Raw genomic sequence first — 27,417 nt, 5'->3', positions numbered from 1 at the left:
TCTGTTTCAAATGCAATCAGCCTTCTTTAGGCGCTCACTCTTTGTGTTCTGGTTTCTGATTTTTCTTAGCTCTTTGTCAACGCATTCCAGATCGTTCTTTCCTATCCGGGCTACGAGATCGAATCCTGCTCAGAACAGCTGCTCCTTCCATGAGAGGGTCGGAAACTCGGGGTCTTCTATTATGCATTTGAAAGAAAAAAAAATGATTGCCCTCCGTGGTATTCTTTCTTTCCTGGCCTTCGCTCGACAATCAACATTCCCATCAGCAATGGCTTGCTTCCGCTTAGTAAAAACAATTCTCACATGGCTGGTCTTCGTATCAGCAGTAGAAGCTGCATCAATAACGCCAGCTCCCGCACTATCGCCAATACACTACAAAATCTCACGCCGCTCGGGTAGATTCCCAGCACCAGACACAGCGAATTTGACGTACCTGCTTGAAGAACTCAAAGTCATGGAGGCACGCTTCAATGCTACGACGCGCGATTTCAATGGCAACAAGATCGTACGCAAACCGAAGCGCATCCGTGGGACACAGGCCAGCTCGATACTACTAGGAGAGGTAGGAAGAGAAGGCAATTGGTTCGCGAACCTGAATATAGGAGACCCTGCCCAGGCAGTAGACATGGACCTTGATATGTTGACGGCGGATTGGTGGGTACTCAGTACGAGTTCTTCGAAAGGCAGCTGGTTTTTGGACTTCAACAGCAAGACCTATGGTGAGCCGAGCTCTGTTAGGCTTCTGGGAATCATGCTGATAATGTGCAGTAGATTCCGAAGCGCCAATCGCTTTTCCGACTTGTCGGGAGCCCACAGATATCATTCACTTACCTACTGTTCATCGGATAACTGCGATCTCCTTCGCACATTGCAGGCCCGCAAAGCAGTGGATTCGAGCGCTGCTACCATCGGGAGCGTACCTGGGACTTGCACCCGCCGCATCATTAAGCCAGACGAGGACTGTAGGGCTCCTCCAACAGTTGCTGAGCCAGGACGTAATCGACACTCCTGTCTGGTCGTTACTGCTGATCAATGGCAAAGAAGGCATCTTTAGCATTGGAGGGACTTCAGGAGCCTCGGAAAGACGAATTGAGAAAGAGACGAGCGAGATGCGCAATCCAGGAGAACCCGACCAGTCTGGAAGAGACACAGTCAAGACAGAGGCGGCAGATATCCCGGGCAAGGAATGGAGGTGGATGAATGTTCAGGGGGCTGAAGGTTGGTGGCAGCTCTTGATGCGAGGAATATGGTTGGATGGCATCAAAGTACTGGAGAATCAGCCTATTATCTTAGACGTCAGTGAACACCTTGATTTCACAAGTATTCCGGAGTCTTACACGCAGCAGGTCAACACGCCTTTCATCGTGGCTCCCCCTCTCGCAGCTCGCGTGTTCTACTCTTCGATCTCGGGAAGCAAACAATTACCGGCTCCATATGACCAATTTTACGCTTATCCTTGTTTCAATCGTCCAAAGATACACTTCGAATTTGAACAAGGGAACGTCCAGGTCTTGAAAGGGAAGAGAGATACGGGTACATACTCGCTAAGAGGAAGATTCTCACTGGGTCGTCAGGCAATTGGTAGTGGCTACTGCATAGGTATCGTCATTGAGTCCAGGATGGGTGTCGGAACGGCCTTTACTGGAAGTGAAGCGGGATCTGTGAACGCAGTGGGTGGCAACGGACTGGCAGATGTTTGGATCGTTGGGGAGCCTTTTTTTCGCGATGTGCAGGTTGCTTTCAATGTAAGTTTTTTTACCTCGGGAGGTGAGCATAATTCTGACGATGTTTTTCGGCAGTGGAAGGAGAGGAAGGTAGGTATGCAGAGGGTGTGATGGAATCATTGGCAATGAAGAGCTGGAGCTAGCAGATATTTGCCGTAACGTTGTCACATCACCAGGCTTATTTTAATATCAGCAACGAAAATTTCAGGCGTGACGGATGGTTCTAGTGGAACGCACCTGGCTAGAGAAAAGTAAATTCATGGTTTTAATGCCTCCGTTACTGACGAGATTTCTTCCGTTGAATAGTAGAGGTCTTTAGCAAGATTTTTAGGTGAGATTTGCGGGTTGGTTTGCAGGTAGCTCTGCGCAAAGCTATTGCCAAGGAGGTAAGAACGTTGCAGGATAGATTTTGAATTTCTGCACTTCCACAAGAAAAATATAAGATAATTTTTATCTTCCATAAAATTTAGTGAAGCAATCCAAACTACACATATATAGAATTGCTAGCTGCTCCACCCGGGTCGGGATAAGGACGTTATGAAGTTGAAGCGTACCGCACTTGTAGAACGCAGGCAATCCAAGGTCTTGATAGCATTGCTACAGCCGGTACATTAGCTGGGGGGCTCGAGGGCGCAGGTCAAATCAAGAGGACTCAAGGAGGAGATGCGGATGCCAACCCGAGCGAGCCATTGACAGACCTCGCGACCGACCTCTGCTCCTTGATATTGTAAAGATATGCCTCTATAAGAGCTGTGTGCTTACCATTTGTATTGCGGTGCTCGATAAAACCGCCGCAGCAAAAAAAAAAAGAAAGAACCCCCCCCTCCAACCCATCTTGGGCTCTTTAATATGACCAAGCGACCTCAAAGCCCCCACCTAGACGAATAGAGGCTCGTTCTTCATGCACGGGAGTACTTCCGTAACTGGGAATTAAAAAATTCAAAGGTTAGCGGAGGACTTGAGTGGCAACGCAGCCGACCTACTCGCCGTCTCTCAATCAGGCAGGAGCGTCTGACCACGTTCCGATAATGTCTTGACACAAGATCAATCGTGAGCTGCAGCTTTTGGTTGCTGGTTTAGCTGGCTAGCTAGCCATCCAAATGAATGGATTTCGAAGCCGAGTGAACGTACTGAGTTATCCTAGATACTATTATAAAGTCAACGCCATAGCTAAGAGGGTAGTAAGGGGGACGGACGGTTTCGGGAGATAGCGTTCATTGACCTGCCGATCTGCGTAGCACTATCGGTACCGCATAAGCTCGACAAAGTGGGCGTTGGGGCTATTGACTCCACACGATCAATATCGAGGTCTATGTGAAATAGGCTCAGTTCAATCCACCGCGAAGCAATTGTACTACATTTAATTGACCATAATGCTCTAAGTCATAGCGAAGTACACATATCATATCTTCCTGCAAGTGCGCGGCACGGCCGGTCAATCCTATCCCAGGATCTGGTATTGCCGCGATACACCTCCAACGATGTATGCTCGAGCGCGGCGCCGCTAGAAGCTGCTTTATCGTGGCTTAGGGTTAAGGTTCTTCGACTGCAGCCTTTTGCTTGTGCAAATGCATGCCCAAAAAGGGTTTGCTCTTTGTGCAGCACGATTTCTACACCATCTCTTCCGTACACTTTTCAAAAATATCCTTACAAGAAGTCGATCGGTGGCCCTATGCATCAAGACCATCGCTCCCGCCTATATGCATTAGCGAAGTCTTCGCAATATCAGATTCGCGATAATGTCACGAAGCCTCCTCCTCCTCGCCTGGGACTGTAGCCCAACGTACAGTACCAGGCAACTGCTGTTGGCCACTTAAGCGAGAACATCAAAATCAACATCAGACATTCAACTATCACTTTTCAACCGCGTAACAACCACAAATCGAAATCTTACACAGATAATACCATTCTACTCCTTAATTCTCCTTTCTTCTCACTACATCTCGGCGTGATGATTTGAATGCATACGGACCCTGATATTCAGTATACCAGCTCTCAGCCGCGATCGACGAAAAGTATGGAGTCCGCAAGTTTTTGATTTGTTTGCTCATCTCTCAAAGGTCCTACTCTTTTATCTGAACTACAATAATCGCGCTTTTTCCTGTTTCACATACTTAGATCATGCTGCGAATAGTTATTTCGTACTAAGATAAAGTAGGATGAACGATCCTCAGCGTTGCGATTTACCATAAATGGACCTTCGAAACTAGATCTGAAAGAGATGTCATCAGAACGCAATCGAAAATGAAATCGCAAGAGGCATCGATTTCATAGCTAAAATCAATTCCAAGATCTTCAATTTCAGGGGTTTTTTTTTTTTTTTCTTCGAGTATCTATTTCACGCTTCCTCGATATCACCAAACGCCACCTTACAATTTCATATTTGCTGTAGTAAGAGCGGCAAGTCCTCACGGCGAGTCCGATCTCTCGCCGCAAAAATATCGGTAGCGAAAAGATTATAGGAGCAGATGTGACGGAGTAGATGTGACCAGACCGACCGCAATATCACCAATTTCGATCAAACGGCCGGTTAGCTGCCCGCCTGTTCTTCAAAATAGGTACCACCGCACCCTTTCGAAAAGCCGTAACAAATCACAATGTCGTTTCTCGCTTCTCGATCTTAGCAATGCTAGCTAGCGCTTGATCAGTTCAGAATTGCAGGATCTCCCGTTTTTTTGATCTCTGCTCAAGATCATCTGGTCTCGGATGGAGTATCGTCTTCCTCGCCTTCGTCTTTAGTATCGCCGGTTACAGGAACCTTTAGTTCCGGTGAAGCTCGAGCTGGCAACAAGAGCAGATATCGGAAAGGCTAAGGAGTAAGATTTTATCCTCTGACTGAGCGTCGAAGATAACGCTCGCTTAGTTCATTTATTTCTTTTAAAGACGGTAGGGCTTCAAAGTCAGTAAAGCGATTGATTATTAAAATCCCTTTCAGCATCTCATATGCATCGTACTGAAGACTCGAAAGCTCGTCTTTTTTTTTTTTTTTTTTTTTTTAGAAACCTCATCTAAAACATCGTTCTTTATCTATCCTCAAGTCACGAAATTACTAAACATATGTATATATATTTTCGTAACCGACCTCTCTTTATACCCAAGCCACGCACCTAGTTCTAGCCACAAATGAAACCAAGCAAAAGCCGCCCATCCCGCCGTCCCGTAAAGGTATGAAAAAAAAAAAAGCCTCTACAATCCACAATCCACAACCTACCTCCTACCTACTTCGTACACACCCAAAAGCAACACCTAGAGGTAGTCATCAAGAATCCCATGCTCGATACCTACTTTCCCAACCCACTTTCCCAACCCCATTCCACCATTCACTAATCCCCATCTCAAAATTTACCTCTCTCAAACTACCAGAGAACCCTCTCTCATTTCATTCCCCTTTCCCGCCCCCGCCTCGCCCTCTCCCTTCCCTTCTCCAAACCAAAGCCCAAAGCCCAATAACCTCCAGACTCCAGACTCCAACCTCCAAACCTCCAACCTCCAACCTCCAACCCCAAACCCCAAAGAACCCAAGAGCCAACACGCCAAGCGCCAAAAACGACACCAAAAAAAAAAAAAAAAAAAAAAAAAAACACCTATCTATCCCCCATCCCATCCCGATCCAAACTCCATCAATCATCCTCTGAAAAAGTCCACCCATGAATGATACCACCACTACCAACATATCATACCCCTCCACGACGGAAGAAAAAGAGAGAGTGCCCTGTGATCTATCTAATCTATTCAACTAACCAACCAACCAACCAACCAACCAACCAACCAACCAACCAACCAACCAACCCACCAACCAACCACTTTAACCTTATCCCAACCAAGAAAGAAAGAAAGAAAGAAAGAAAGAAAGAAAGAAAGAAAGAAAGAAAGAAAGAAAGAAAGAAAGAAAGAAAGAAAATTAATCAACTAGCAACTAGCAACTAGCAACTAGCATCTAAGCAACTACCTACCCAACTAACCAATTACCTACCTTACCTACCTAAGCACGATATCAAACCAGATTGGTGGATTGACTATATACAACTACCTACATACCTACATACCTACCTACCTACCTCTATAAACAAACAAACAAACGAACGAACGAACGAACGAACGAACGAACGAACGAAGCGATTGAAGTCTATGCGAGTAACTAACTAACCACCCACCTACCCACTTACCCACTTACCCACCCACCTACTCACCTACCCACCTACCCACCCACCTACCCACCCACCCACCTCCGTTCCCGGGTGTGAAGCACAAAAGAGAAGGAAGGAAATAGCTTTGATACGTTCACACATTCAAAGCGGTGGAAAACTGTGGCCTGTGGACCTGGGAGGTTGATGGATATATACGTACGTACATACATATATACATACGTACATACATACATATATACATATATATATACATACATATATACATATATACATACGTACATACGTACCTTACATACGTACATACATACCTTGGTATGTATATACCCCCTTCCAGGAAAGCAGTCACTAATGCCGGGGACGCACGCGTAGCGAGGCCCTGGCTTTACCTTACCTACCTTGAGAGCTCTGTCCCGATGTGGTGGTGTTACATGTTGTATGGCTTATACGGAATCTCAATCAAAGGCGTTAGTATAGCCTCTCATGAGCTTATCCCGTCTCTGGGTTCATTCCGGCTTGCGTGCTCTCTCCTCTCTCATCCTCATCTGCACTGCAATTGGGAAATGCTGCTGCCGCTCCACTCGGAGGGTGCCGTTGCTCGCTGTCTCTGAATTTGTCACATGGCTCCAGAAGCACCCTCTAGCCGTATCCTCTGGACGTGGAATGCCCCCTCTCATTGCCTGTAGTGCTCACTCCTACCCATGCCCGTAGGCGGAATTCCAATACTCCCTCCGGTACTGTACGAATTGCCAATCACGCCTGGAAACACCCAATGAACGCCATGCTGTCCAGCTTTTCTCTCTCGCCCAATCCAATCTATCCGCCGGACTGGTCCCCCATCGAAGCAAACTGGTATAGTACACCCGCCCTCCCGCACCCCGCCTAGTGGATCTGCTCCTCCTCACTCGTCTCAGACAGGTTACCGCCTGATGTTCCGCTTTCAGAGTCTGATTTCCGGTGTTGCGCCGTCGGCGCTTCTCGCTTCGCGCCAGCCTCCGCCGCACCGTTGACCTTGGGTTTGGGCTCGGTAGAGACGTCGCAAGTGCCATCCAGGCCCCCACTCGCGAGTCCGGGCCCCTTCAGCGCCGCGGTTTTCCGGTCCTCGTCCGTCTTCTCCTTCCTGATCCTCTCGCGCTCCAGGATCGCGGCCTTGGCAACGTTCCTCCGAACCCTGTTGTCGTTGACGCGGCCAAAGGCCAGGATCTGCACCAGGACCATGAGGGCTGTATAGCTCCAGCACAGCTGGTCGTCGGCGTGCATGTCGAGTTGTACGGCGGCGTTGCGGAGGGGCCCGAGGCTCTCAAAGAACGGGTGAGGGGAGTGCGATATGGAAGGTGGAGGAGGGATGATATGTGAGAGGAAGGTGTTGATGAGGTGGAGGATGACGGCGGGGTTGAGGAAAATGGCGGGGAGGATGTAGTTCGAGGTGATGGTCGGCATCTTGGGAGATCAGGGCAGTAGGGCGGCTTTCAGATCCTGGTCAGTAGGATTTGAGAGAGTTTCGGGAGAGAAGACGCACAATGACTTGCGGTCAATGCTATCATTCCTCGGGGAGTTGAGCTGCCTTTTGTCGGGGGAGGCTGAATGGTGCGCACGAGATGGTATCGGTGATCGGTCGTGGCACTTTTGTCCGTTCGGGAGATCCTGTGCAGGAGAGATGAATGCCGGGCGCAATTGGGAAGACAGCAGAGCACGCTGATTCCACAGTTGGGTGATTGATGTATAGCTGATGGGCGAGATGAAGGTTGGCGAGGTGTGGTGGAAGCGCAGCGCAACAGGAAGAGCTCAGCTCGGTGAGTGAAAAGAGATACGGAGAATAGGATGCCACACGTAGAGGCCAAGGAAGGGAGCGAAGCGACGCAATTGAGTGACCGAGTGCAGGTTATGTCGATGCTGTCGGGGAAGCTTTGAGTATTGGATAGGGCGGAGGTGGTATAGGTAGGTAGGGAAGGTATCTGCTCTGGTCTGGTCTGTTGTGTTGTGTTCTGTTCTGTAGGTAGTTGATGGGAAGGGTTCTCGGTAGAGGTTGGGTTGTTTTATTTGTTGGTGTAATTTTGAATTTTTTTATTAATTATTTATTTTATTTTTTTCGATTGGGATTTTCGTCAGGGGAGGTGAGCGATGTAAGTTGTGAGGAGAGGAGAGGGAGGAGAGAGGCGAGAGGAGATGGGGAAGTGAAGGGTTCTGGCATGTGAGGGTGAGGGTGAGGGTGAGGGTGAGGGCAAAGGTAAGCATGAGCGTGAGCGTGGAGAGAGCGAGCGAGAGAGGCTGCAGGGGACAGACGTGGGGTGGGGACTCTGCATGCTTTTCGGCTTTGGCGTGGAAACTTGACTTGACTTGACTTGACTTGACTTGCTAGTCCAGACCCCAAGACATCGGGCCTCCCAGCATATGGCATATATGGCATATATAGCATATACTACTAGCTACTCAATAGACTGCGTACCCCGTGTGCAACTGTGATTCTGTGACTCTGAGACTCTGATACTACGGGTACTACGAATCTGAGTCTGGATTGATACGGCTATAGTACCGTACCGTAGTCATCAAGCGCCGCTCTCCTCTCCTCTCCTCTCCTCCCCGTGTGGCTGTCCCGATGTTCAGCCGCCTTCGAGCCACGTTGGTGAGAGGCTGAGACTGCGAGGGTGACAGAAGAAGTCGAGAGCTCCGGACAAGCACAAGCACAAGCACAAGCACACGCACCAGCCTGGCCTGGGCTGGGCTGGCCAGGGTTGTCCTCTCATATCGATGGCATTATACGGAAAATAGAGTCATCGTCGTGGATTCAACACTGCAACCTGCGACCTGCAACCGACAACCTGCAACCGACAACCTGCATCCTCTCTGCCTTTCAAACCCCCCACCAACACTCCTCCGTACTCCGTCGTCGCAAGAGGAACAGACAGACAGAGATCAGATAGCAAACCCTCCGTCCCAACCTGCCATTCCCGCACCACTCCACTCGCCACGTGTCGGCTTCGGCTTTCAAGATGGTATGCAGCACCTGGATATAACAGAACTACTTGCCCCGTCCAACCCAGCTCACCCGCAATCCAGAATACCCTCTTCAACACCGCCCTCAAGCAATCCACCTCTCTCAAACGCGACCTCTCCTCGCACGCAGCAGGCCAACCGCTCTCTCCCTCCTTCCTGGGCCAGATCTCCGCCTCCCTGACCTCGTTCTCGCGTACCCTCGACTCCTACGCCGACCTCCTCAAGACGGAACTCAACCCCTCCAAGAAAGAAAAGGCCGAAGAGCGCCTCAGGTCCTTCCGCGCCGAGCTGCAGTCCTTCCGGGAAGAGTTCAAGGAGCTGAAGCTGCAGAACGATGATGTGCAAAACAGCGTGAACAGGCAGGAGCTGCTCGGCCGGCGCCCGCACCATACCGCCACGCCCGACAACCCGTACTCCAACGCCGCCGTCTCGGCCAGTGCGAATGTCGCCTCGCCCTGGGCGCCGGCACACGGCGGGCAGAGCAGTCTGAGCATGCAGTCCGGGGACCAGGCGCGGGAGGACCACGCGCTGCGGGAGCAGAACTTCTTCGCCAACACGCACACGGCGCTGGACGAGTACCTGGCCCGGGGCCAGGCCGTGCTGGGCGATCTGGGACAGCAGAGGGAGATGCTCAAGGGCACGCAGCGAAGGCTGTACAGCGTCGCCAACACGCTCGGGGTTAGCGGTGATACGATACGCATGATTGAGCGGAGAGCGAAGCAGGATAAGTGGATCTTCTGGGCGGGTGTGCTGATCTTCTTTGGGTTCTGTTGGCTGGTGCTGCATTACTTGCGGTGATGCAGTCGTGGGGAGGTGGATGGGGATAGGTGAAACTTGCGAGCAGGATAGAGGAGAAGAGGAGAATAGGTGTGTATTTTTTTGGCCATGTGCGTTATAGCAGGGCGTTCGGGGGTCAGTGGTTGGGCAAATACCACGGAATCTGCTTTACAAATCATCATACTGCGTAGATGAGAATTCCTCGTCTGCATCGCACCACATCTTTCATTGCATCACAAGTTTTCTTGTACACATACAGTTCATGGCATGGTCTCTCTCTCTCTTCTCTCTCCGCCTTCTCCGCCTTCTCTCCCTTCTCTCCCTTCTCTGTTCCCTCTTTGCCAACCACATGCACACACAACACTCCATCAAGCTCAAGCTCAATACCAACCTCAACACCCAGCCCCCAAGCTCAACACAATATCCCCCCCACCCCCCTCCTATTTCCTTTTCCCCTCAAAAGGCCATCCTTTCCCCTCTTGAACAACCGGTCCTCGAATAGCCAGCCAGCCCACACGAAGATATCCGATGTGAGAGAGCCTGCACTTAACCCCTTCGCCCACGGCTCCTGCCAGGTCTAGCAGGAGAGTCCACAGGATTATGATAGCTACATCCTTACTTGATCCATCCTGCCTGTGGAGAGATTGGATCCAGGGCGGGAGGGAGGGGTTGCGCTTTCCTGGTATATCTTCGCGCGTAAAAGTCGTGAAGCCGTGAAGTCGTGAAGCCATGTTCTGGATGCTCGGCCAGTGCACACGATGCTAGCCATATTTATCGTACCTGCCGACGGAACGATAGACGGTTTAAAAAGACGAAATAGACGAAACCTTAATGCATTTTTTTCGTCTACCATATATTCGAACCCGATATAAGTCGGTGTGTCGAGCTATCGAGGTTCTGCATCTCAAACAAACCTCCGCTATTACGATTACAACTCGACGCCTCGCCTCGCTCTTCAACGACCTTTGACTACGTTTTTTTCTCTCACGCTTACGGTATACTGCTTCATTACGTACGCGACCACCTCGCTCGTCAAAGGGAACCTTTCTTACACGCTCCTACCGACGTTATATCTCCTCCGGACGGGCCGAACCCGCGAGGAAAGATCAGAATGAACACACGGTTCTAGAAGGACGGAAGAGATCGCGGCGAGATGAAGGGTTGACTTTCTACCTCGCACGATTTAGAATATGAGGCGATGAGACGGGATTGAGGCCGGTGAGAGCTCGTCGGAAGAGTTCTTGGGATCTGGGATTCGGTTATACCTACGTAGTAGGTACATGTGCGCTAAAACAAAATAACCGAAGTCGGTGAGAGCTCAACCCTAGGTACCTATCTATCATTCGGAGCTTATCGAAGAGACTTTGGACTCACCGCGGGAATCCCAGAGCGACGCAATGCTCTGCTTTTGGGTTTCAATCGGCTTTCGGTAAGAAGCTGTAAGCACACCGTTTTGGTAAAAGGAAACGACGCTGCTCTCGATATCCAAGATCTTGCCTTTACGCTATATGCTTCTTGTACTGTTAGTTTTCTAGCTGTTCGTGGCACGTCGGTATACCGGTACCCGTAAAGAGGTCGTAAGTCGGACTCATTTTGAGCCGCTATAGACGTTAAAACAATACTACTACTATTACTACTACTACTACTACTACTCTCGTACTCTCTGGTATACAGAGTAAATGAGTGCATGGCAAAGAGAAGTGGCCGCTTGGCAGGAAATGATGACTAAGTATCAACATGCTTCGCTTCCGTCCTACGACGTTGTATTCTGCGGGCTAAATCATCATGGCCCTACCGCGCACTCCGTACAGGTAATCGCGCTACTTACGCAAATCTAAATTCTCAAAACAGGAATTCGTACTGATTGCTGTACCGATCACCTTCCAACCCACATGATTATTCAGCGTAGGGCGGGATCCGGTCAGGGAACCGTTCCGCACCTGGCGATCCTTGCACAGGCGTCGTCGGGTTGAGCTTATTAGTACTGAGGAGGGGTCGGCCAATATTTTTTTTTTTGGTTTGGTTGGTCATAACACCTTCCCGTCGTATCTTTTGTTTCCGCAATTACAAAATCGAATTGAGTCCTTCCTGCTCCGTATTTGAGCCGCATGCCCCTCCGTCTCTTCGCCAGAGCTCAGCCCTCGATCCGTCTCTCACAGCTACACAAGCACTTCCAAGGGCCAAGAACCATGGCGACCTCGATCCCCAAGACCATGAAGGGCGTCTTGATGGAGAAGACAGGCGGCGTGGAAGTGCTGCAGTATAAAACCGACTTGCCAGTCCCTACGCCCAAAGCCGGGGAGGTGCTGGTGAAGAACGATTTCATCGGTGTAAACTACATCGACACGTGTGTCTCCCTTTCTCTCCCCCCCCCCCCCCCGAGTTTAATAGTCCAGCAGTATCCAGAACTCCGAAAAATGAACAGAGAAAGAGATCAACTGAAACCCTACTGACAATCCACACCAGCTATTTCCGCACCGGCCTCTATCCCTCCGCGAACCCGCAAATCCTCGGCCGCGAAGCAGAGGGCCACATCGTGTCCCTCGGGCCCTCAGGTGATCTCCAGGACTTCAAGGTCGGCGACCGCGTCGTCTGTACGGCCTCACCATTCCCAGTCTCAGCTCTCCACTCCACTCCACTTCTAACACCTGCACCACCCCAAGTCTTAAAAAAAAAAAAACGTACATGCTGACCAACCCCCTCTCTTCCCAGGGCTCGGTACCTCCGCCTACGCGGAATACACCTGCGCCCCGGCCTCCAAAACACACCTGATCCCCTCCTCCATCGCCCCCGGCATCGCGACCGCGTCCCTACTCCAGGGCCTGACGGCTCTGACTCTGATCCGGGAAGCGTACCTCGTCCAGAAAGGGGACTGGGTGCTCGTACACGCGGCCGCGGGCGGCGTCGGGCTGTGGCTGTGCCAGCTCCTGAAGGCCGTCGGCGCGAGGACGATCGGGACAGCGAGCACGGCGGAGAAGATCGAGCTGGCGAAGGCCAACGGCGCGGAGTTCATGCTGAACTACAAGGAGGAGAAGGATCTGGTGGGGAAGGTGAGAGAGATCACCGGCGGGGAGGGCGTCAGGGTTGTGTACGACAGTACGGGGAAGGATCAGTTTGAGAATGATCTGGAGGTTGTCGCGAGGAAGGGGACCGTGGTCTCCTACGGCAACTCGGTACGTTTCCCTCCCCCATTCTCTCACTACTCTTACCTTCCTGTTCTCCTCTGCTCTCCATTTCTCGCTTACAGCGAAGTAAACAAACCGACACAAAACACACCCCACGCTGACGTGAGACGTAGTCCGGCGCCGTGCCCCCATTCGCCATCAGCAAGCTGTCCGGCAAGAACGTCGCCGTATTGAGGCCAACGGTGTTCAACTACATCCACACGCGCGAGGAGTACGAGAAGTACACTGCGGAGCTGTTTGACTTCATTGCCAAGTATGGAATGAATGTCCGGGTGCACGAGACGTATCCGCTGGAGGAGGTAGCGCGAGCGCATACGGATCTGGAAGGGAGGAAGACGACGGGAAAGTTGTTGTTGAGGCCGTAGATTTTGGTGAAGCGTAGGAAAGCTGAATGACACGTGAATGTCGCTACTGAACATGATGAAATGAAGTGAAAATTGTGAGATTATCTCATTCGCAAGGTATCTTTCTCGAGCCGCCATTTTCTCTTTTTGTCTATGATGCAAAGTACGCAAATATGACACCCGCCCATCAAGCTTAACTTACTTCTCCTTGAGAGCAGCCAGCAACGCCTCGGGTGGATCCTGACGATACCCCTTCGGATTATTGCTCACCCACCTCCACAGATCCTCGCATGCATCCTCGAGCGTTAGCTCCGTCTTCCACGCCAACTCCTTGTTCGCACGCGCCGGATTGGCCGTCAGGTCCAGCACGTCACCTGCGCGTCTTGCTACGACGTCGTATTTCAAGGGGTGACCGACGACTTTCTGAAAGGCGTTGATCATCTCGAAGACGGTGCAGCCGCGGCCAGAGCCCAGGTTCCAGGCGCGGACGCCGGGGTTGGTCTCCCGAAGGTGGTTAAGCGCTGCCAGGTGGCCCTTTGCGAGGTCGACGACGTGAATGTAGTCGCGGATTGCGGTGCCGTCTCTTGAGGGGTAGTCTGGGTTTTCAGTCAACTGCTACTTTATTCCATAGGCAACACCTCGCGCTTGAAAGCGGAACCTCCCTCTCTAGCTGAGAGAATGCTCCATTCTTGACAAACAACTCCAGTCTGAAGCCAGAAACCCTGAGGGAAGGGAAAGCGCTTACCATCACCAAACACCATCAGCTTCTCTCTTTGCCCAGTGGCAACCTGGCCCAACAATGGCAACAAGTTGAATGGTATACCTTGTGGATCTTCACCCATGATTCCACTGGGATGAGAGCCACAAGGGTTGAAGTATCTCAACAAAGCTCCATTCCACCTCTCAAACGACTTTCCCTCCTTTTTTGCCTTCGCGCGCTGAGAGTTGATGTGGTCTGTAACGATATCCTCGATCATACTCTTCGTTCTTCCATATGGGTTCGTCGCGCCGATCGGGCAGTGTTCAGGGATGGGAATCATGTTCGGCACTCGAGTCGCATCGCCGTAAACTGTGGCAGAGGAGGAGAAGACGAAGTTGGGAACATCGTGCTTGATCATGCAGCGGAGAAGAGCGATGGTTCCGCCAACGTTCACGCGGTAATATTCGACTGGGATCTCACTGGATTCGCCAACAGCCTGGATCGGTCAGCTATGCATGCGCCTGCAGAGTTGGACGAAGCTTTGAGCAAACCTTGAGAGCGGCGAAATGGATCACACTGTCGATGTGGGGGTGAGCTGCAAACACCTTGTCCAAGGCCTCCTCATCGGTGACATCGACCTGGTAGAAATCGGGTCGTTTTCCGCAGAGGAGCTCGATGCGGTCCAGAGACACCTTGGAAGAGTTGTATAGGCTGTCGACAACCACGACATGGTACCCGTGTTGGAGAAGCGCGAGCGTGGTGAAGGAGCCAATGTATCCGGTACCTCTGTGGATTTCAAGCATCAGCTTGCATCTATCTGCACCGGCAGCTTTTATTTAAGTATCGCGGGGTAGCAAGGCACCTCGCAAACTCTCTTGCTACCTACGAGGGACTGCGTTGCAACCCTGGGCCGCAGTTCCAAGGAGACAACACAATGATAGAAAAAACAACGAACATTCCCAACTCACCCGGTGATCAATACGGTTCCGACGACCATGTTCTCGGGATGTGGGTGGGCTGGGAGGCGGGCGGGAAGAGAAGGTTGGCGTTGTGGTTTTACTTTAGGAGGGGAGATAGCGGGTCGGAATTAAGAAAGACCGAGAGACAGGCCAAGTCAGTAATACCGGTAAAGTAGGTAAAGTAGGTAAGTAAAGTACCGGTAAGTATAGCAGCGGAATCGATTCCGATTCCAATACCCTATTTGCGCCTCATGTCTGCTGACTCAGCCACACCTCCAGCCACGCCTAGAGCCACACCCCCTCGCCACGATTATGTCATCCGTCCAGCCAGCCACCGCACCGTGCACCTCACACTCCACCTTCCGTCGCGTTCGCTCGTTCGCGACAAAGGCCAGAGCTTTCCAACGTCCTGCTCCCGGCCTGGAATGTAAACAGGAACCAATGCCCGACCATGCCCTATTGTGTTCTTTGAGGAATTCAGAACTTACCCAGCTCAGGTTGCTACTCCGGGAGCAGCCACTCACCGCAAGCATTAAATGGCCTCCTATTGTCCCATCCCGAGTCTTTGTTTGTCGCGCATCCGCGTCGAGTCGGTCGAGTCGAGTCGAGGATATACATATCATCCCATCCAACTTTGCGCCAGACCCAGCTCCCACCCAACCCCCATTGCGCACAAACTCTCGATAATCGTTCCGAAGTCATAATTGAGTGGGCTACACATACAGACGCGTAGTCTTGCAATTGTGCTTGATATTGTGCTTGTGTTGGGGGCAGCCTAGAGAGCGCTTGCTTGCTATTGTCCTCGGTGAATGATTGCGAATAGCTTCACTACCACAATACCAGCTCCAGCACAATAGTAAGTCAGCTCTCGCTGATCCCAGTAGCGCACCCTGCGAATTATTTCAGAAACGCTCTTCTTCTTCAACTCGTCTCTTTTCTTTCCCCCAAATTTCTTGCAACCTTCAACCGCTGACGCAAATACTCGACACAACAGCAACGAAGACCTCATTCAAGAGTCAGCTTCCCCATCCATCACATTACTGGATGCAGCTAACACCTACTAGAACTCCAAGAACACAACTTTCGTCCCGCAAGTCCAGAGTCTCACTCCAGCGCTTTCTCCGAGCTCTCTGGTTTCGACATACCATCCGATCATCAACACCCGCACTACTGCCCGCCTCCCACATCTCGGCTTCCAGCAAAAGGAAACCATCTCGATACTTTCTCCCAATCTTACTCTACACCACTTCGACTTCCACTAAGGAAAATCATGTCGACTCGACGATCCACCCGTGGCGCTAGCAGAGCTGTCAGCAGCACTGGTGCCCCTTCTCCATCCGTCTCCACTGCCAACATTCCCCCAACTCCAAGAACTTCCGCCAGAAGAGCAGCGCGATCGCTACTCGCTGGCTCACCAAATTCCCTCCCAGCCATTGGAGCCCGCCAGAGCACTGCGTATGGCAGCAACACCGTCCCACCCCCGGCACGAGACGGACCCATAACGAACCGCACTATTGAACAAATCATTGGTGAGCAAGTTGAGCCCGCCAAGGCCAACAGCAGTAAGTCCATCAAAACCCTGTCGCGTCTACTGTACTAACAACTCTTCAGGGGCGAGTAGCCGAGTCTCTCGTGCCAAGTCGACCAAGAGGACCTCCAAGGAAGTCGAGGCCGCCGCCGCCGCTGCCGCCGCCGCCGCGGAGGAGGAAGCTGCCAGAGACAAGAGCTATGTTCACGAGGAGGGCATCTTCAACTTTGCAGGGGTGGAGTCCTCTGAGCCCTCTGAGCTTGAGAATGAACTCAACCCGATTGAGGAGCTCGATGAGCCAGAGGATGATGAGGATGATGAGGATGATGAGCATGAAGACCTCCCACCTAACTCCATGGATGATATCAATGCTGCTGCTGAGCAGGAGCGCGTCATGGAGATCGCCAGAGCTAACCTTGCAAATGGTCGTCTCCACGCGGCTCGCGCCAGGAACGGACAATCGTACCTGAACTGGATTGACAACGTCAAGGGTACCCGTTTCCTTGGCCCTCTCTTGGAACATGTTTTCAAGTAAGTCTTCTCTCTCCGAATACAGACCCTCACTTACAAATGCGAAGGAACCTTCTTTATTACCTCATTCCTGCTCTCGTAGCGGTCCTGTGCTTATCCCTGACCTCCAGGGGTGCTCTGTCTGGCCTAGGCGTTAGCATGCCAGAGTCACTTTCCAATCTGGGATACAAGGTCGGCAATCCACGTGAGTGGTACAAGCCCACGGACGTACAAGCTATCAACCGGAGATTGAGCGATCTCGAGTGGAAGGTTGGCCGACTCTCGACCCGCCCATCCGATCTTGATCCCAAGGCTCTGGAGGCCATCCAAGATATGCTTCCCGACAACCTTGTCGTCAAGAAGGATAGGTTCGGCAAAGCAATCCTCCCTGACAACTTCTGGCAAGCTCTACAGGACAAGGTCCGCTCCAAAGACTCCTTACTCCGTGACCAAGCCGAGTCGGTTGGTAAACAATCCGGCGGCCACAGCGAGATGCCCGAATTCCAGGCCAAGAAGCTGTGGGAGAAGTGGAGCCAGCAAAATGAAGCTGAGATCATCAAACTCCGTGACAGCGAACTTGTTCGTCAGTTCCCTGAGCTCCTGAAGCAAAATCAAGTCATCTCCAAGTCTGAAGTCTTGGATCTTGTTCGCCTCAATTGGGAAGACAACAAATCTGAAATTAGATCCGAGATGAGTGATCTCACGAAGAAGCTACACCAGGCAACTCGCCAGATCAGCAAACTTCAACATGAGTTCAAGGATAAGTCAGCGGTCATCGCTAACGAAGTCCTCAAGAACTTCATCTCCAGTGGCCAAATCGATGCTCTAGCGTCTGCTAACCTGAAGAGCAATGTCAACTACGGCCTCACTCGCATCAACCACTTCTCAAAAGGAACAGGTGCCATCGTCGATATTACTGTTACATCACCCAATTACATGTTCCCCAGCCATAACGTATGGCTCCCAATGAAAATCGCGAAACGTTTCATTGGTAACCCCATCCCCGCCCCCAACAGTCCTGATACCGCCCTCATCAAGTGGGAAGAGCACGGCGACTGCTGGTGTTCCCCCGCAAAGGGTCTTGACGGCTTTGGTACCAGTCTCGGAGTCATCATGGGCAGCAGCATCTACGCCGAACAAGTCGTCGTCGAGCACATCTCTCCGACCGCCTCTCTGGAACCCGGTGCTGCACCCAAAGATATGGAACTTCTCGCCTGGATTTCCGATCCTGATCTCTACAAAGCTGTCAAGAAGATGTCCGACGCCATCTTCCCAGACCAAGCTGACGTTATCCAACGCCTTGGCTTCGTCCTTATCGGCACCTGGACTTACGATATCGAGACTCGGCAGAACATTCAAGCTTTCGCTGTGCAGCTGGACATGAAATCTCTGGGAGCGCACACCAACAGGATCATCGTCCGTAGCAAGAACAACTGGGGTGCAGAGACTGTTGACTACACTTGCCTCTACCGCGTCCGCGTCCATGGTCCCATTGTGGCTACTCCTGGACTCTCCTGAAAGAAGCATTACTTGCCTCTGCGGTGTCCATGGTGACGCTCTCGCTACTCCTGGCCTCTATTGATAGAAGCATCAAATCAGGATCAGCATAGTCAGGGATAGAAGTATGCGTGGATGGATACGGAAATGTTTTTTTTTCTCTTTTTTTCCTTATTTTCAGTACTGCGAAGTGGTGTTTGTGGATCTGAGGTTCAGCCTGTCGATCATTGTGAAAATGGCGTTGGGGTGGGAACTTGGGAAGGGAATACCCCCGTTGCGTGTATACAGACAGGATGGCAATCTTAGAGTTGAGATGAATGCAGTGCTTGCTTTTGAAATATACCATGACTCTCCAGTTGCTACTCGTGATCTTCAATCTGTCCCTTCTTATGAGCAAGCACATTCCTCGTCCTTCCCTCTCTCGCCCAGGCTGCCATGCCCATGCCGCGAAATCTTAAGTATAGGTACATACACACACAGGTAAACCTATAAGGTCACTCTAAAGCCTACTCTTTTAACCAAAACGACAGGTGGTCGACTTGATGAATGGAAAGATATTCAAAATCCCCCGGTCCCCCCCCCTCCCACCAGCCTCCCTCCCACGATTCTGGCCGGTATACGAGACATGGCATGGGGCAAATCCAAAGAGCAAAGGATGTAGCAGTGATTAAGCGTGAGGGATCGAGGGGCTCCCCCGTAAGAGACCGAGGTGGATTTTCTTTCTCTCTCTTTCTTCCCTTCTTTCTTTCTTCTTCTCTTCTACATTTTCTTTGTCTCTTTCCTTTCTCTCCCATTCTTCGAGTTCGATGGTGAGATGGATCTTTGTTTGAAATTCCGACGCTCGTTACTCCCCCCTTTGATGTGCACGCAATACGCTTCTTGAGCTCTTTGAGGGGGGATGTGGAAGGATGGAAGGAACTGTAATCCCGACCCGACCGTTCCTGATCCTCGCGCGGGACTCACTCACGAGGCGCACCTAAAAGGAAGACATTTCCGTCCTAGGCGCATCTCCTACCTGCCTAGCTACCGTAACCTCGCCTGGGGGGAATACATGTTTTGGGTTATCTTCGTATCTCCGTGGCGGCAAGCAGGCAAGCAGGCAGAATTGACCTGGTAGCGAGGAGCCCGTATCTGATAGATATAGTTAGTTACGAGCCAGTACCTATACCCCCCCCCCTCCCCTAAATTCTTGACCTGCTTTCACCGACTCGGGATGGATCAAGGAGTGTGATCCTCGACACTCTCAGACGAAGGAAAGGTTCTTGGTGGGCTGAAAAGAGGAAAAAAGTAGCATATAATATGACGCGCCAACGACTTCGTGGACAAATATCTTAAATACATCTCTAATGATATGAGTGATTGGCAACACCATGGAAGGCTCGATGAAGGAGGGTATACTTCTCTAGGAGAATGATCTGTTGATCCTTATGGATTCTCGAGTAAGATGGGACTCGGCAATACAGACACCTCGATACTCTGCCACAGCACAACCTAGGTGACAGTGTCCGTTCGGACTTCCCCTACCGTTGAACAACAACATGGTCTGGGACAATAGCAAAAGTGCCACAGATCAGAGAATTTGTCTCATTTGGACAACTAGGATGTTGAAACGAGCCATGAGCCTGGCAAAGACGTAGACATCAAGTCGCCGGTCATGGTCTGCTGATACTTCAGCACACGATTGCCGGAAATCCGAGGGCTCCGAGGGCTTTGAGGGCTCGAGGCCAAGTCTTGATTCAAATGTTCCGACGAGCAGTGAAATAGGGGCCAATATACTGGTATCAAACGCCATTCATTCCATTTGACATCAGCAAACTCGGCCGTGGGGAGAAATATGTAAAACACCTAGCCAACAAGTAGACGACAGATAAACTCTGTGATGCGGATGTGCCGTCACTTCCAATCCCTCCCTAACCGTTCAGCATTATCCTCCATCAACTCGTATGCGGGTTTGAACACGGCTACTTTGCCCTCGCTTGGTTGGCCTTCTTCTGCCTTCAATGCTGGGTTGGGGTGGGTATCAGTGGTTCCTCCTAAAGAGGTGTATCCTTGGTCATATAATGGACAGTAAGGAATCTGCATATGTCGAATGAACTGTTAAAAGTTAGGCTGTCCCAAAATCCCAAGACTTCCGATAACACTTACAGCCCAGATCTCCGTGTAATGCCAATCTATCACAGGATGAACCCTCATAAAGCTCGGCCATCCAGAATCTGTCTCATCGAAATGCGTCAAGCACTGTCCATGTGGATCTGTCCGTCTAGTTCCCACCAGTATAGCCTTCACCCTCTTATTCTCCTCTAAGTATTTTTCAAAGGCCTGCTTCATCGGCATAGCATACCGGGCCAGACCCAGGTTATATTCGGCGACAGACTCGTCTACGAAGGTGTCGACTTCCACGAAGGGATGTGGAGAGATAATGTACACGGTCGCGAGCGCTTTCGGGAGGGGGCTCTTTTTGTAAGTTGCAAGGGCGCAGAGGAGGAGGATCAGCAGGACAAGGCAGTCTTTGCCCCCATTGTAAGAGAGGGAGATTTCTTCTAAACTGGTACCATTGGCGCGAGTCAGCACGAGATGTCTAGATCTGGACACAGCTGCTGGAGTTGCAGAGGGCTTCGGCCAAGGCATAAGTTACCTGTATCGTTCCAAGGCCGTACTTATAACTCCTAGAGCGACTCTGGTTTGCTCCTGTACCGCTTTTAACAGAGGAGTTGGCGCCTCGGTCTCCAGGAAGGCATTCACACGGGCTGCAAGCCTGGCGCAGATCGGTAGGATGCTCTCATTGTGCCCGTTGACGGTGGGCGTAATGTCACCGGAATCCTCTGGTGCACGCAGTGGCATCTCGATCACTGCAATCCATGTGTCTTGCTGCGTGCAAAGTAAGAGAAGGGACTCATTTTGGCGTTGTGAGGTGGAGGGGCTTGTCAGCATAAGGTTGAAGCCGGCTCGGTCTCGGTCTCGGACTTGGTGGCCAATTCTAGCGCGGCAAAATGCAGCAGGTGGGGTTCATAGAGGGGGCTCGAGAGGTTCGGGTTCGGGGGGCCAAGTTATTGGCAAGGGTTCCTAAGATAAGGGTCTCAGATAGAGGGGTATCAAAAAGTTATAATTTCTACGGCTTCTGCGTCTTGTTTGCAAAGGTCACTTGAGAAGACCCGCTGCAAGAGCCTCCAAATCTTCCAGTGTTTCTGGCTCATCATCGGCTTCAATAACGCGACCCTGTCGCTTAGCAACCTTCTTCTCGTCCCCAGAGTCGTCCTCGAACCACTTCTTGGGCCTCTTCGCAGGACGTTCGTTGTCCTCGCCAGCAATTGGCAATGAAGCCAAGAGGGCCATCGGATCGTGGTCATCGTCTTCGTTGACGAGCTCAGGAGCCTCATCGTCTGATCCGGCTTGCTCCGCAGCCTCCCTTGCCTTTCTCTTCTCCCGCTTCTCTCTCTTCTTTTGCTTCGCGAGCTGCTTGTCGTCAAGATCAGCCTCACGGACTCTTGCAGATTCTTCCTCCAAAAATTTCATTCTCTGCTCCTGAGCTGTTCCACGTTTTCGGAAGTCGTCCTCGTCTTGAAGTTCGTACAGCTGATGGGCATTACCATCGTCGTCAAACACCATCCTCGTACCCTTCTCCTTGAGCTTCAGTAGTTGCTTCTTGGACTTCAACATCTTCTCTCTTCGTTTGGAATCGATCACAATCGGCTGCTTGCCAATGCCTTCAATAACTCTTGCCGCGGGCCCTGAGACTGCGACATCCCCTCCATGCGAGCTCTCATCATCGACCGGAACCACTCTCTTGACGGACAAGAAATCGTGATCCTCATCTGCATCTTGAAGCCCATCTTCGTCGTTTAGACCGTCATCCGCGATCATCTTCGAGTAATGGCCAGAAAGAACATCTTGGTTGCGACGCTCAAACATTCGGTCATACTTGGTCCGCACCTCTCCCTTTTTGGGAGCCTTTGCTCCCTCCTCTTCGCTATCATCATCGCTCGAAAGTGCTCTTCTGGGCGCGTTCTTGAGATCCTTCGTATCGTTGCCTTTCTGAAATTTGATCTTTGGAGCCCCAGGAAGACCCATGCTGTCCGCAAAGCCTTCCAGGTCGTACTCATTTATCTTGAAGGTCTCCTTGTCCTTTTGCAGATATATTGACTTCGCATAACTCGTGAACGCTTTTTGTCCGAGGTACTTGATTTCCGGATATTTGAAGCACATGTCTTGTAGCTGATTCTTGATGCTCTGTTGCAGCTTTTGCCGAGGTTTGGTTTTTTGAATCGGTACTTTTTTGTGTTCGAGTCGCTTGAGCATTCCTTCTTCTTCACTCGGGTCGAGGAACAACACCGCCTTACCAGCTCTCTCATAACGAGCCGTTCTGCCCACCCGATGAATGTAAGTATCAGCATCTTCGGGACAATCCAATTGAATTACCCAATCGACAGCAGGGAAATCAAGACCTCTGGCAACTACATCCGTTGCGAAGATGCACGAGTTCTTGGATGACGAGAATTTTGATGTGATATCGAGTCTAGCTGATTGCTTTTGGCGGCCGTGAAGATGTAGAAGCGGGATACCAGGTTGCATGTGTCGGAAGCTTTCATAGATAAATCGAACCTGCTTCCCAGACGACATGAACACGATGATCTTGGCCTTGAGATTATTTCTAATGAAACTGAACAACGTATTGAGCTTCTCAGCCAAAGGTGTAACGACAACGTATTGCTGTAATGTCGTCGGAGTCGCACTTGTGGCTGCTTCATGAACTGCCACATATTCCGGGTCCCTCAAGCTTAATCTTGCTAGATCAGAGACCTTCTTCGTCTGAGTCGCACTGAAAAGCATAGTCTGCCTCTCTTTCGGTAAATGTTCGACAATAGCATCCACGTCTCTCTGGAAGCCCATATCCATTATCCGGTCGGCTTCGTCCAGGACTAGCATTTGCAGATGGCTCACATCAAAATCCGCCGTTTGGTCCATGTGTTGCAATATTCTTCCGGGGGTACACACGAGTATGTTCATCCGTCCCAAGCGCTCCCGCTCCTCCTGCAGACTTCGTCCTCCAATGATCAACCCGGCGGAGAAAGAATGATTGCGACCGATCTTTCGCAGCACTTGGAAGATCTGTGTCGCAAGTTCTCGAGTTGGCGAAATGATCAAGGCACCTAACCCATCCATCTCCGTCCATTTTTGCCTATACAAGTTCTCCAGAACCGGTATCAGAAATGCCAACGTCTTTCCACTGCCTGTTTTCGCCGCGCCAAGGATATCTTTGCCTTTCAGCGCAAGTGGCACGGCTTTCGATTGGATGTCGGTGAGAGTTTTGAAATGAGAAACTTCGAGACCAGAGGACGTGGGTTTGGATAGAGGCAAGTTGGAAAATTCCTTTACTTCAGCTTTGGGATCCTGGGGTCGTCAATATTTGCGCCCAGAGACGGTATGGGGGAGCCTACCAGTTCTTCAATTGCTTTCCCCAACGTCTGGTGCTCGTCGACATCTCGTTTTCTCTTGAGGGTCCTGGAAACATGCTTGGCCTTTTTCGGAGGTTTGGGATTGCGCCTGTCTGCCTGCGAAGCCATGGTTTGGTTGTGTTGGGTTCTAAAATTCGTGAGGATCGAAAATAAATTTTGAGCAAGGAAGCGGTACAAGCACTTACTTAGTCATGTACTAGCGGCCGCTTCTAATTGCCCCCGGCCCCAACTCATCACTTCCTTCCCAACTTTTGCGACAGCGAGAAGACTGGATCTACCTACAAAGGCACCATAGCCAATCCTACTTACCTCTCGCATATCTTTGCAAAGAAAAAAAAAAAGAGAAAAAAAAAGAGAGACTTGGAAATATGTTCATGGATATACGCTTTGACGCGTTGGTGTAGGCGTCATGTTCGGCCTGATCTGGCCTTCGATCATCATGATCATTTTCGCAAGTCTTATAATTGCGAGCGACACTTGCTCGGAGCTCTTCTTCCCTAATATTGGTTGCGAAGATTTGTGATCTTAAGTCAGGGAGCTATGGCGGCTCCTCCTTATTGGCAGAGCGAGTTTACAGAACATTATAACAACGCAAGAATGGACATTAACGGCAACTGTCATCCAAGGATATCTATCGCGCGAAAAGAACAGAACCCCACTGCACGAACATCGTCCCATCACTGAATCTCAAGGCAGACAGCTCAAAATCTTTGACAGCCTATTCAACACCGCCTCCTGAGCGTCCCTATTGGCATCCAGCTTGTTCTTATTGCCAACACTGATGGATACATAGCAGCCATCGGTATCCACAACCGTCCTTTCCAGTGGCAAACGATTACTGCCGCAAGTAGTCACATCCGGAGGATCCAAAACCGGGATAGCAGGATAAATTCTACTTAAGACGTACTTGGCATTGTTCTCGTTACACTTTCCAGGCTCGACGGATGGAAAGTTGACGTTGAGCCAGACGCCCGTCGGAAGGTATGGCTTCTTTGATTGTGTCAAGGTAGCGATAATATTGACTGCGTATTTTGCATATAATCTGGGGTACCTGGGTACAGGCCGGAAGTTCCATGCTGTGTGAGAGCCGGTACGACCATGGAAAGCAATTGCTGGAACTCCGAGATTGGTGGCAGCAACCGCAGAACCGACCGTGCCAGAGAAGGGAATTTGAACGTCAAGGTTTGCTGTGACTACAGTAAGCACGTAAATATGATTTAAGTGGCCAGGGGAATACGAACATCCAACGTTGGGACCTAGGATAGCCAAGTCCGGTGGCCCGCCAAAGAACTTGGGAGCCAGCGTCAATATTCCGTATGACACTTTGGTGTTGTTAGCACGGTTTATACAGGAGAGACCCCTCCCTTACCGAAGGAATCTCGCCGTTTGGCGCAAATTAGAGATTAGCACATACCTGCTGTCACGGGGAAAGAATTAACGTAGTTCAGATGTGGATCCGATGAGTTGAATCCTATAGCTGGGCTCCCAGGGGAGCAACTTTTGAATTCACATCCGTGCTCAACCGGTTTTGCGGTACCGTTCAGGGAGCCTGAATATATGTTAGTTGCTGAACTCTTATGATGAGACCAGTAGACGCACCTGTACCTGATCTGTTCAGTGCGGGAGCGGAGAGCACAACCATCGAGTTATCTGAGCCTTGGCTCATCAGACTCATCCGTTCATTATAAGACCTCAGCTGCTGGTATAGCGTTCGAATGTTTATCTCAGCCCAGCCATCGTCATTGGACATAATATAATTTGCACCATGAGGGGCAATCGGGATCATCGCCGCTACTATCAGTCAGAAAAGAATATTGGTTAAGAAATATATGGATGATGCTAATCGCATATCAATGAATAAAATGTGATGAAGATGGCGAAAGAACGTGAAAAATACTCACCATCTTCTGGTATACTCAAGCTGGGGTATTGTGAGGGATATGGATAGAGCGACGAAACCGCTCCAACCAACCTAAACAGGAAAAAAATCATGTTCACGCCTGCTACTTTGATGCAAAATTTGACTAGGCTTTGACCTTGGAGGTTGAGGTCAAAAGTGGGGAAATCAACTAACCGAGGCTTTATTTTCGAAAACTATAAAATTTTGTTTCTGAATAATCAAGAAGCTTGGATTGGCAACGTGGTGAAGTAAGTAGTGCTCGCTGGCCTTCCTGTATCATTACGTGGAGTTGAATGGAGCAGTTTATCATCATTTAAATTATCATTTATTGTGCCATCACGTTTCTCCTCACCCTTCAGCATAATCCTCTCGCCGGTTCAAACAAAAGTCGTAGTCGCAAAAACGCCATTCGGCAATCCCAGCGAACAAGGAGAGCGCACAGAAGGAGGTTCTGGCCGATGGAGTTGTAAGTAACGAGACGTGAGGAAACCCAAAAGAGAATGCAAACCAGGAGGCTCATAGTCGTGAGATCTCGCGAGCTATACCCATCTGAGATTGTTCCAACCAGCGGGGAATACAGACGATGGATGACCAGGCAGAAGAAGATCAAACCAACCCTAGCCGAGTTCCATCTGAATGTATCTTTGATATGAATTGGGAGTACTGGATCGAATGATGCTAAAAATGTGGAGTCAACAAGGCAGCCGAAAAGTGCTACATCAAGCCGAGGAATCCCAAGCAGTATGACAGGCGGAAGTCTTCTGATCCAGCTAGTCAGAGGAGGCACATTTATAGTTTCCGTGGCTTTTGTCTTCTCTAATGTGGTAGACTCGTCCAATACTGGTGCAGGCCGTACTTCGTCCAGAGGCTGGGGGGTTGATTCTTCGTTCAGTGAATCTTCCACGGCCCATTGCCGAAAAACACTTCTCTTAATCATCAACAATCGGAACGAGGTATCCAATCCGACTCTTGCGGAACCAATTGCAAACACAGAGTAGCATCCAGAATGAGCATAAACTGCACCTCCGAGGAGCAGTCCAGCCAATGATCCGATACAGGTTGCAGCAGCCTTGTACTACATTGCCTGGCCTATCTCGTCTTCCAATGCTGTATCAAATAAGACAGCCAAGCCAACAGTCTAAGCAACAACTGCAGACAGTCCCTGACGTATACTTATTGCAATAAGGATCGGAAGCGAGATTCCTCCGCAAAGCATGGCCGTAGCTCCTCCAGCAGGCCAAGGAGCAGTGGTAGTTGACGGGACGTTGATCTGTCGACAAAATAGCCGAAAACTAGATTCGCCACTGCAAGCTGCTCCACAAACACATGAGAATATTGATTTACGTTTTTACACATCCTCATCATTGACCCCTGCCCTGGCTGTGAAAGCAAGGGGAGCACTGGCACAACAACAGATTAGAGAAAGATGTCCTTTTTTCAATTGTAAGCCCTCGACATAATACGACAAAACAAATAATGTGAGGAGGACATTTAAAAAGACAGAAATTGCAACAATACATATGATAAAGATATTAGAAGGATAGATTTTCAAAAAAAGAGGTGGTCCGGTTGCCAATCCGAGTGCTATAGACATAGGGACGAAGTCCATCTGCTGTAATCGCGGCGATCTGACACACAAGTGGACTCAAAATAAGATGTAGAGGAACACCTGAGGCTTCTAGCTCTTTGGATATAGACTCT

General features: G+C 50.4%; 9 protein-coding genes across 9 annotated transcripts; 4 read left to right on the top strand and 5 right to left on the bottom strand.

Annotated features, from left to right (window-relative positions):
• Window positions 1–454: 454 nt before the first annotated feature.
• Window positions 455–1,835, top strand: L3040_004765 (uncharacterized protein; the record flags this gene model as incomplete). Its single annotated transcript, XM_066156327.1, has 4 exons — window positions 455–719; window positions 769–1,295; window positions 1,347–1,745; window positions 1,800–1,835. The coding sequence occupies 4 exons, from the start codon at window positions 455–457 to the stop codon at window positions 1,833–1,835; spliced, it is 1,227 nt and encodes a 408-aa protein (XP_066011743.1).
• Window positions 1,836–6,751: 4,916 nt separating this feature from the next.
• L3040_004764 (uncharacterized protein) lies at window positions 6,752–7,129 on the bottom strand (the record flags this gene model as incomplete). Its single annotated transcript, XM_007291099.2, has 1 exon — window positions 6,752–7,129. One exon carries the CDS (start codon window positions 7,127–7,129, stop codon window positions 6,752–6,754), a length of 378 nt encoding a protein of 125 aa, XP_007291161.2.
• A 1,730-nt stretch (window positions 7,130–8,859) lies between these two features.
• L3040_004763 (uncharacterized protein) lies at window positions 8,860–9,661 on the top strand (the record flags this gene model as incomplete). The annotated part of the gene is made up of 2 exons (XM_007291100.2): window positions 8,860–8,862; window positions 8,927–9,661. 2 exons carry the CDS (start codon window positions 8,860–8,862, stop codon window positions 9,659–9,661), a joined length of 738 nt encoding a protein of 245 aa, XP_007291162.2.
• A 2,168-nt stretch (window positions 9,662–11,829) lies between these two features.
• On the top strand, window positions 11,830–13,190 carry L3040_004762 (uncharacterized protein; the record flags this gene model as incomplete). The annotated part of the gene is made up of 4 exons (XM_007291101.1): window positions 11,830–11,987; window positions 12,107–12,234; window positions 12,353–12,813; window positions 12,939–13,190. The coding sequence occupies 4 exons, from the start codon at window positions 11,830–11,832 to the stop codon at window positions 13,188–13,190; spliced, it is 999 nt and encodes a 332-aa protein (XP_007291163.1).
• Window positions 13,191–13,367: 177 nt separating this feature from the next.
• On the bottom strand, window positions 13,368–14,866 carry L3040_004761 (uncharacterized protein; the record flags this gene model as incomplete). The annotated part of the gene is made up of 4 exons (XM_007291102.1): window positions 13,368–13,765; window positions 13,915–14,365; window positions 14,421–14,655; window positions 14,838–14,866. The coding sequence occupies 4 exons, from the start codon at window positions 14,864–14,866 to the stop codon at window positions 13,368–13,370; spliced, it is 1,113 nt and encodes a 370-aa protein (XP_007291164.1).
• Window positions 14,867–15,140: 274 nt separating this feature from the next.
• L3040_004760 (uncharacterized protein) lies at window positions 15,141–18,384 on the top strand (the record flags this gene model as incomplete). Its single annotated transcript, XM_007291103.2, has 6 exons — window positions 15,141–15,395; window positions 15,672–15,684; window positions 15,823–15,843; window positions 15,893–16,390; window positions 16,440–16,887; window positions 16,935–18,384. The coding sequence occupies 6 exons, from the start codon at window positions 15,141–15,143 to the stop codon at window positions 18,382–18,384; spliced, it is 2,685 nt and encodes an 894-aa protein (XP_007291165.2).
• Window positions 18,385–20,256: 1,872 nt separating this feature from the next.
• On the bottom strand, window positions 20,257–21,204 carry L3040_004759 (uncharacterized protein; the record flags this gene model as incomplete). Its single annotated transcript, XM_007291104.2, has 3 exons — window positions 20,257–20,457; window positions 20,509–20,908; window positions 20,999–21,204. 3 exons carry the CDS (start codon window positions 21,202–21,204, stop codon window positions 20,257–20,259), a joined length of 807 nt encoding a protein of 268 aa, XP_007291166.2.
• A 297-nt stretch (window positions 21,205–21,501) lies between these two features.
• L3040_004758 (uncharacterized protein) lies at window positions 21,502–23,924 on the bottom strand (the record flags this gene model as incomplete). Its single annotated transcript, XM_066156326.1, has 2 exons — window positions 21,502–23,751; window positions 23,799–23,924. 2 exons carry the CDS (start codon window positions 23,922–23,924, stop codon window positions 21,502–21,504), a joined length of 2,376 nt encoding a protein of 791 aa, XP_066011742.1.
• A 579-nt stretch (window positions 23,925–24,503) lies between these two features.
• Window positions 24,504–25,458, bottom strand: L3040_004757 (uncharacterized protein; the record flags this gene model as incomplete). Its single annotated transcript, XM_007291105.2, has 4 exons — window positions 24,504–25,003; window positions 25,058–25,138; window positions 25,231–25,365; window positions 25,416–25,458. The coding sequence occupies 4 exons, from the start codon at window positions 25,456–25,458 to the stop codon at window positions 24,504–24,506; spliced, it is 759 nt and encodes a 252-aa protein (XP_007291167.2).
• Between the last annotated feature and the right edge of the window lie 1,959 nt (window positions 25,459–27,417).

This window comes from Drepanopeziza brunnea (genome assembly GCF_022702325.1).
Source record: "Drepanopeziza brunnea f. sp. 'multigermtubi' strain 214-2 chromosome Unknown ctg7, whole genome shotgun sequence".
Taxonomy (NCBI): Eukaryota; Fungi; Ascomycota; class Leotiomycetes; order Helotiales; family Drepanopezizaceae; genus Drepanopeziza; species Drepanopeziza brunnea.
Note: the sequence above shows the minus strand (reverse complement) of the source record. Positions and strands in the feature narration are given on the sequence as shown.